The sequence below is a fragment of the Sinocyclocheilus rhinocerous genome, unplaced genomic scaffold (assembly GCF_001515625.1).
Source record: "Sinocyclocheilus rhinocerous isolate Xijiao unplaced genomic scaffold, SAMN03320098_v1.1 scaffold601, whole genome shotgun sequence".
NCBI classification, from domain to species: domain Eukaryota; kingdom Metazoa; phylum Chordata; class Actinopteri; order Cypriniformes; family Cyprinidae; genus Sinocyclocheilus; species Sinocyclocheilus rhinocerous.
The window spans coordinates 956043-965937 of record NW_015656605.1 but is presented as its reverse complement, the minus strand read 5'-3'; the positions used below and the strand labels follow the sequence as shown (position 1 = coordinate 965937).

Here is a 9895-nt window from a genome sequence, read left to right as displayed (position 1 = left end):
AAAAAAAAAAAAAAAAAAGTCTAAAACCTTTCCTAAATTTGGAAAAGCATCATCACACTCAGTGAAAAGAGTTCATAAACATAATAATTAGCGGTGCCACACATTTAGCATGCTATTTTCCACTTTTCCAAAAAATAAACAAAAACAAAGTAGAATTCTTAAAAATGGAGACATCCTGGAAGTGACATCATCTGACAGGTAAATAATCTCATTCCATTTTCACAATTTGTGCACACATTTTAAGTGTTGACTGCAGTTGTAAAGCTGCAAATTATATTACAAATTGTGATCAGACATACACACATATATAATAATAATTTATGACAAGTGCAAAGCAAACTGAACGGAACAGGCTGTAACCCTGTTATATATTTTAAAATATATAAAATTATTATAATAGTTCAAATTTCAAATCATGTTTATTTGACGTTTAGAAAGAAAGTAAGAGAGAAAGTAAGCAACATAAATCAAACAAATCATGTCCGGAATTTCAAGCTCACATAAAATGTAAAATAAAGCCGCTCTTGTAATATTCAAGCTTGATAATCAACATGTTCTGGTGGCAAGCAGCTTTCAACAGCCGAACACAGACTCGGGTTCGGGACTGAAGCACGCATGTTAAAGGCTGGAGCAGAAAGTTCTGCTTCACACCTCACCTCGACTCCGTGCATCACCGGCCATAAACATCAATGTGTTCATGCAAAGAAAAGGGATCCAAATCCCCCCTTTGGCACGTGACGTAATGGCTCTGAAGCGCTGCGGATCGTCTGAACAGTCACGAGCCGAACACTGCATCTTCACGTCTACAGTGGATCATCGCGCGAGGCTGAGAATAGCAGAGCAGAGCGGGTTTACCTGAGTGAGAGATGCGGGGAGCGTCCTCAGTCCTGTCCGACAGACACACGCATGACATCACCGCTTCACCTCCGCGAGCGTCTGCAGGACAGCGCGTGAAGAGCGTCGCGTCGCGTCCCGGGCTGCTTCCTCTCAGCCAATCAGAGGAGCGCATCAGCGCGCAGCATCAGCATCAGCATCAATCACGCGAACAGACGCTCCAGCGGGGCTAGTTGTCACAGGGTTTATATTTCAGCGGCTGGGTTTCTCCGGTTAATGAGAACTGAATCATGTGAACAGCACATTAAGAGTCAACTGTGAACTAACGACGGTATGGATGCCAGGTTCTTGTGTGTTTTATGTATTTTAATTGCAATGTCCATTGACCAAGACCACTGCACATCTTTCCTGTTTTGAACTGTTTTACAGAATACATGTAGGTGAAAACCCCTTAAATAGCCTGTTAGCTACTACTTTGTGGTTGACAACCTATTTTGGTCACACTTTATTTTAAGGTCCAATTCTATGAACTAACTTTTGCCTACTAATCTGCTGCTTATTAATAGTAAGGTAGTTGTTATGGGGTTTAGGATTAAGGGATCTAAAATATGGCCATGCAGAATCTTTATGAGCACTAATAAACAGCCAATATGTTAGTAATATGCATGCTAATACGCAACTTAATAGTGAGAATCGATTCCTGAACTAACAATGTCTCTTAAATGCAAAGGCTGGTTTTAGCTGCATGTTTTCTTCTTCTTCCCCCAGCAGGGAAGATGGATACTTCAGACTTAAAAAAAAAAAAAAAAAAAAGTGCATACACTAAAACAACAAGGCTTACCAAATAAATAAAATAAAAAACAGGTGCATACATCGGTGCATTCAGCACAAGAAGCCCAAGACGGCGCACATCTCTCTACTGCATGCATCTACAGCCTCGTGCACTTCTGCTGGATTTTTTTTAATCAAACAAAAACAAAAGAATGCATGCAAAAATAAACATTTATTGACAAACAAATGAGTCTCTATCAGCATGACTGGACAGACGGACTCATCTGAGGACACTCCTGTAGGCCAGTGAAGACAGATGTGGGCAGCAGTGATCCGGCATCTGCCAACACAACAACAACACATCACCTGCATGAGACATCTGCTCCATCACACACGCTCTGCTCACTGGACTTCATGTCCAGCACGGTCACAGATAATACTGCATTAATGGCTGCAGGTGACAATAATGGCTTCTTTCTTCTTTTTTTTTTAAATAATGAAAACAGACTATTTGCACAGCAACACAGCAGCACGTGATGTTTCGGTGATACCTGCACTCCCAGTCTGGACAGATAGCGGTTCCGCAGACCAAACGGAGACAGAGGCTTCAGATGATCCTCCACACACGGCTGAGGGACATCCCTGAGACACCAACACAAGTCACAATCAAACAGGTAACCCAACACTAACAAAGCCAGGGTCAGAGCTGGTTCAGACGCTCACAAACAGCACAAGAACATCTTCCTCAACATATACAGACGTATTTCACATACAGCATTACAAACTGAACTGAGAAATCATGGTATAAAGAGACTGAAGCCTTATACAGACAAATATGAATCTTATGAAACCTGCCAAATCATAATCAGATGAGAAATACAAATATTTACCTATTTGTTATTGTTTATGTTCCACTGTATTTTAAAGGAAAATGTAACGTCTTCTAGTATTTGTCTGGATGACTTGTGTAACAAGGAAAAAGTAACGTCTCCAAAATTGAAAAAAAAAAAAAAAAAAGAAGTCATAAAAGCCACACATCTGAGACAAAGGCAAGTCAAAAATACATTTAAAGGCTCCTGATGATACTGTACGTAAAATCAATCTTGATCGTAGAGAAGCATGTGTAATAAAAACTCTTTAAGAAAACCTATATAAAGTCAACATATGATGCAATTCGCAATATTTATGAGTAAAACGGTTTGTCTAGAAACATGAGTTTCTGAAGTTGTAAACTATACTGGATTACATTGAAAACCCAGTGTAATTACAAGAAAATACTATTCCAGTCTTTCTTTTAAAATTTCACATTTAATTCATAACATTTAACATCATTGTTTTATGAAATGTACTAACAATTTCTAAGTGAAAATTGTTGCTACACGCTTTTTTTTTTTTATCAGTGTGGAAAATAGGTTATACAAATAAAGTCAATTTCATGTTTTGGGGAATAAAGTCATTCAAGTAAAACTCACTGCTGTGAAAACACACCAGAATTACTGAAACAACTGATTCAAAAACAATAGTTCTAAAAAACAAGCTAAGTTAAGAGACGTAGGAGTCCAGCTAAAATCATCTAAATCTGTGGAGCAGGATCAAGGTCACCCCGAACACTTCTGCTCGGCTCTAGTCCTGGAGTGGGCTTCTAGACTCATTATGCTCACTGATGTTTAAGATGCTTCCCTGAGACAACAGCTCAACCTCATCAAGAAATGTGCGACATATTTCATCCCAAAATAACAACAACAAATAGTGAAAGATGCACTAAAGGGGTAGTTCACCCGAAAGTGAAAATGTTGTCATCATTTACTCACCCTCAAGTTACTCAAAACCTGTATGAGTTTCTTTCTTAAAAAAAAAAAATGCATGTAAATATTTAGAAGAATAATAGTTTCTGGTCCCCATTGACTTACGTAGTATTCTTTTTTTTTTTCTTTTTTCAAAAAGCCACTGTTTGCTTACCAACATTCTTCAAAATATCTTATTTTATGTTCCTCAGAATAAAGAAACTCGTACAGTAAACGATGACAGAAATGTGAGTTTTGAGGTTAAGTATTCCAAACAAAACCTATTTCAAGACATTATTTTCATGATGATTAAACACATTTAACCCATTACTACAATAACACTATGATTAAAATCATCTTATCCAGGCACAATTTCATTATTAAAATCTTAATGAATTAAATCGCAATTAAATTACAAGTTAGTAAAACAACTACTACAATGAGGTATAATTACAATTGTAATCGATAAAATGTTATTTGCTTTTCTTTATATTACAGTATCATGAATTTGGGGTTTTTGTGTTTAACTGCAATGAAAATAATGTCAAGCTCATTTAGGATGATCTGTGATGTCCTGATGTTCAGGACTCTAGAGGTGCTCAGTGAAGGATTGTGGGTAGTCGGATGTGTTTATCTGAAGTGTCAGAGAAAGTGGTCAGTGCAGAAAGGCCCGAGGTGAAGGAGATGTGCGTCAGACGCTCTTCACCTGAAACACAGCACAGCAGACACGTGAACATCAGTCACGATAATCACAGAGACAGAAACACTCGCGTCTGATGCACTGACGAAGCTCATTTCACAGAACTAAGAGTTTGACATTAGTAATATACTAATATGCACCTAATATACATAAAATCTCTCGCCTCATCTGCATTTATTGGTTTACTGAAATTGACGAAGTGATTCTGGGATTATCTGTGATGCTGCCGAAAGAAAATATCCTACCAAGCAGCAGAGTGTTGCTGCAGATATTTTGGAACAATGCCTTCAGATGCTCCTACATAGCCAGCTCATGAGGATTGGGAACAAACTAAAACATTAAAAGTGTTTTTGTTTCTCAACGTTAGTTAAAGGGGTAGTTCACCCAAAAATGAAAATTACCCCATGATTTACTCACACTCAAACCATCCTAGGAGTGTATGACTTTCTTCTTTCAGACGAATACAGTAGGAGTTATATTAAAAAAACATCCTGGCTCTTCCAAGCTTTATAATGGCAGTGAATGGGTGTTAAGATTTTGGAGTCCAGAAAAGTGCATTCATCCATCATGAAAGTGCTCCACACGGCTCCTGTGGGTTAATAAAGGCCTCCTGAAGCAAGTATCCATATTTATAACTTTATAAACTGTAATGTCTAGCTTCCGCTGACTGTTGTACGCACATTCACGAGAGAGTGATGTAGGATGTACAGGTAGTGTAAGCTCCGGTGAGAAAAATGTCGGAGGATTTTCGATATAAGCCAAGAGGAGACTGGTTTTCCTTTGCTGTAAACAGAACGTGGTTCTTGCGAATACTAGCTGCGTCCTACGTCATCCGCTGAACACCACTCTCTCATGAACGCGTGTACAACAGTTAGCGGAAGCTAGAGATTACGGTTTATGAAGTTATAAATATGGATACTTTTCTTATGCAAACGCATAGATTCACTTCAGGAGGCCTTTATGAACCCGCAGGAGCCGTGTGGAGCACTTTTAATGTACTTTTATTGGACTTCAAAATCTCAACACCCATTCACTCCCATTATAAAGCTTGGAAGATCCAGGATATTTTTTAATATAACTCCCATTGTATTTGTCTGTAAGAAGCAAGTCATACACACCTAGGATGGCTCGAGGGTGAGTAAACCAATGGGTAATTTAAATTAATTTTTGGGTGAACTACCCCTTTAAAGTGTTTTGCATCCAATATTTGTACAAATGATAATTTTCTCATTTTCACTCTCTGTGAAGTCAATTTGAAGGGCGTTTCCTCCTGCAGAAACGGAAGTAAACGCCCACTGCTGTGATTGGCTGACTTCATCGTACTGTAGCCACGCCCCCTTTCCAGCATGTCGTGTGTTTTGATATTCGAGATGGCAAGTGCTGTGACAGAGCTGTATATGTTTGTGCCCGAGAGAGAAGAAACTGAAACAACACAACCACAACGACCGCAACAGCTTTTGCTTGCTTGCTAAATTGCTTAATTTTCAGTATATAATTTTAAAAAGTACTATTATTACTTGTCGTATTACAAAAGGCGCTGCATGTAGCGCAGGTATGTACAGTACGGCTCTTGTGATTGAACATTTAACCCCTTACTACAATAACACTATGATTAAAATCATCTTATCCAGGCACAATTTCATTATTAAAATCTTAATGAATTAAATCGCAATTAAATTACAAGTTAGTAAAACAACTACTACAATGAGGTATAATTACAATTGTAATCGATAAAATGTTATTTGCTTTTCTTTATATTACAGTATCATGAATTTGGGGTTTTTGTGTTTAACTGCAATGAAAATAATGTCAAGCTCATTTAGGATGATCTGTGATGTCCTGATGTTCAGGACTCTAGAGGTGCTCAGTGAAGGATTGTGGGTAGTCGGATGTGTTTATCTGAAGTGTCAGAGAAAGTGGTCAGTGCAGAAAGGCCCGAGGTGAAGGAGATGTGCGTCAGACGCTCTTCACCTGAAACACAGCACAGCAGACACGTGAACATCAGTCACGATAATCACAGAGACAGAAACACTCGCGTCTGATGCACTGACGAAGCTCATTTCACAGAACTAAGAGTTTGACATTAGTAATATACTAATATGCACCTAATATACATAAAATCTCTCGCCTCATCTGCATTTATTGGTTTACTGAAATTGACGAAGTGATTCTGGGATTATCTGTGATGCTGCCGAAAGAAAATATCCTACCAAGCAGCAGAGTGTTGCTGCAGATATTTTGGAACAATGCCTTCAGATGCTCCTACATAGCCAGCTCATGAGGATTGGGAACAAACTAAAACATTAAAAGTGTTTTTGTTTCTCAACGTTAGTTAAAGGGGTAGTTCACCCAAAAATGAAAATTACCCCATGATTTACTCACCCTCAAACCATCCTAGGAGTGTATGACTTTCTTCTTTCAGACGAATACAGTAGGAGTTATATTAAAAAAACATCCTGGCTCTTCCAAGCTTTATAATGGCAGTGAATGGGTGTTAAGATTTTGGAGTCCAGAAAAGTGCATTCATCCATCATGAAAGTGCTCCACACGGCTCCTGTGGGTTAATAAAGGCCTCCTGAAGCAAGTATCCATATTTATAACTTTATAAACTGTAATGTCTAGCTTCCGCTGACTGTTGTACGCACATTCACGAGAGAGTGATGTAGGATGTACAGGTAGTGTAAGCTCCGGTGAGAAAAATGTCGGAGGATTTTCGATATAAGCCAAGAGGAGACTGGTTTTCCTTTGCTGTAAACAGAACGTGGTTCTTGCGAATACTAGCTGCGTCCTACGTCATCCGCTGAACACCACTCTCTCATGAACGCGTGTACAACAGTTAGCGGAAGCTAGAGATTACGGTTTATGAAGTTATAAATATGGATACTTTTCTTATGCGAACGCATAGATTCACTTCAGGAGGCCTTTATGAACCCGCAGGAGCCGTGTGGAGCACTTTTAATGTACTTTTATTGGACTTCAAAATCTCAACACCCATTCACTCCCATTATAAAGCTTGGAAGATCCAGGATATTTTTTAATATAACTCCCATTGTATTTGTCTGTAAGAAGCAAGTCATACACACCTAGGATGGCTCGAGGGTGAGTAAACCAATGGGTAATTTAAATTAATTTTTGGGTGAACTACCCCTTTAAAGTGTTTTGCATCCAATATTTGTACAAATGATAATTTTCTCATTTTCACTCTCTGTGAAGTCAATTTGAAGGGCGTTTCCTCCTGCAGAAACGGAAGTAAACGCCCACTGCTGTGATTGGCTGACTTCATCGTACTGTAGCCACGCCCCCTTTCCAGCATGTCGTGTGTTTTGATATTCGAGATGGCAAGTGCTGTGACAGAGCTGTATATGTTTGTGCCCGAGAGAGAAGAAACTGAAACAACACAACCACAACGACCGCAACAGCTTTTGCTTGCTTGCTAAATTGCTTAATTTTCAGTATATAATTTTAAAAAGTACTATTATTACTTGTCGTATTACAAAAGGCGCTGCATGTAGCGCAGGTATGTACAGTACGGCTCTTGTGATTGATTACATACAGCGATGACGCATGTTAAAGGCCGTTTCGAGGAGAAATCGTGACGTTATGATTCTCTGTATGAGATGTGTGCGTTATATGGACTCACTCAGATTTGGCTCGGCCGGCTCGTGCGGAGGCCGACAGGTTCAGCTCTCCCTCTGACAACAGAAGAGACGGAAACATGTGAGTAACGGCTCATCACGGGCTGAGTTCATCTGGAGCGAACGCTGATATTACCTTTGTAATAATCACACAGATACAGCAGCACCACGGCCAGCAGAGCCACTGAAACACACATCACACACGACAACAATCGTGAAATGCATGGTTCGAATGCAGCTCAGGAGGGGATTTGTGCGTGCGTACGCGTGTTTACTCACAGCACAGGCAGGCGATGAAGAAGACCTCGAGGAACAGGTATCCTTTGAGGTCTAAGATGCTTCCCGCAGCCATGGACATGAGCGCCAGACCCAGGTTCTGTATGGACTGCATACTGTGCAACACATCAGAGCGTTATTACTGGACCAACACATCTGCAGCAGCATCAGGAGACGTCGTCAGATCAGACTTACAATCCGTAGGCGGTTCCCAGCTGATGCTCCAGCACCACAAACGCCACCATGGGCCAGAGAGCACAGGCCAGCAGAGAATACGACAGACCTAACAGACACTGACACACACACACACACACACACAGCCGTTTGATCAAAGTGATACGTTATACTGTCACACTGGCTCTCACAGCTGATTGGTCGAGAGTTTGGCGGTTACCATGGCGATCCAGGGGTTCCAGAAGGTGAAGGCCAGCATCATGTGAGAGAGGAGCGTGGTGGCGACAGCCAGCATAACCCACAAGACGTTTCTGCCCGTCCTATCGACCATGAAGCCCAGCAGAGGAGACGCCGGAGCCGAGATGATGTACACGATACTGGACGAGAAAGATTTCAACTATAACCACCGCTTTGATTTTTTTGCACCCTCAGATTCCAGATTTTCAAATAGTTGTATCTCGGCCAAATATTGTCCTGTCCTAACAAACCATACATCAATGGAAAGCTCATTTATTCATCTTTCAAAAGAACAGCATTTATTTGAAATAGAAATCTATTTCATGTTGATCAATTTAACATGTCTTAGCTGAATAAAAGTATTAATAATAAAAAAAAAAGTCCTTACTGACCTTTACTGAAGTTTTGAACAGTAGTGTAATTGAGTGTTTACATGCACAATCTCACGCCTATCATGCAACCTGTCCGGCTGTGTTTAGGTCTTGTTGTTTTATCGATTAGGTCATGAAATATTCAAGCAAAAAAAATGTTGAGTACATGTCAGTTTTGCACTAGCAGCTTCACCAGCACTCAGACTTAATCAGTGCTTGTGTTGTGTACAGGCCCGTTTTCGTCAAAACACAATCATTTAATCAAATGTGTTTTTAGAATGAGCTTATTTTTGATAAACACACACTTTTGAGGAGTTTTTTCTGACCAGCAAAGATCAGAGCATCTGCACATACTCTATGACTTTCTTTCTATCCTTTTTGGATATTAGTTCCATAATGTTTATTACATTAATATCAGCCATCAGTACGATATTAGCGTGCTAGTTTTGGACCCTTATGAACACGTTACAGCCTTCACACTGGGAGTGAGAGCTGTGCGGCGTCCCACACACTGAACTCTAGAAAATTAAAACGTCGGGAGACTAGAAATGGCATAAAATCATCTGAACTTTGAATGAAGACTGAAGCAGCCGGTTGTGTGATGTGATGTCAGTCTGCTCCTCGTTCTCATGCACATGATGATCAAGTTCATTATAGCTCTCATTAACCGCCTCCCAAAACCATTTAATAATTTTTGGCCATTATTAAAGACAATATTTGGCATAGTATCCCAGAAATAACTGTAATAGCCGCAGCTGAACACCTGATCCAAACGTTCTGCTCATGCGTGAAACAGGCTTCAGTGAGCTGTTAGCAGCCAAATTTGATAACTATTTACCATTTTTTACGCACACCATTGTTTTAATGTTCACATTTCCGTTTCTTGTACATTATGTATAATTATTATTATTAGAGTTTTTATGTGTGTGTGCGCGCGTGCTTGTGTGTGTCTGTGTGTGTGAGAGAGTGTGTGTGTCCGTGTGTGTGACTGTGTGAGTATGTGTGTCTGTGTGAGTGTGTGTGTGTGTGAGTGTCTGTGTGTCTGTCTGTGTGACTGTGTCCGTGTGTCTGTGTGTGTGACTGTGTCCGTGTGTGTGTGACTGTGTGTGTGTC

At 40.0% G+C, this 9895-nt stretch overlaps 1 protein-coding gene across 2 annotated transcripts in view; it reads right to left on the bottom strand.

Moving 5' to 3' along the window:
* Positions 1-1818: 1818 nt before the first annotated feature.
* The window catches only part of mfsd1 (major facilitator superfamily domain containing 1), a 15769-nt gene continuing 7692 nt past the window's right edge, over positions 1819-9895 (bottom strand). The window contains exons 11-17 of one of the 2 annotated variants that reach the window (XM_016528148.1): positions 8395-8551; positions 8196-8293; positions 8004-8116; positions 7861-7908; positions 7730-7781; positions 2157-2247; positions 1819-1945 (exon numbers count right to left, since the gene is read on the bottom strand). In XM_016528148.1, coding sequence (XP_016383634.1) covers positions 1886-1945; positions 2157-2247; positions 7730-7781; positions 7861-7908; positions 8004-8116; positions 8196-8293; positions 8395-8551 — 619 coding nt within the window. In that variant the 3' untranslated portion in view covers positions 1819-1885. Of the gene's footprint in view, positions 1946-2156; positions 2248-5702; positions 6061-7729; positions 7782-7860; positions 7909-8003; positions 8117-8195; positions 8294-8394; positions 8552-9895 lie in introns of those variants that run through there. The other variant, XM_016528149.1, reaches the window with a different exon arrangement.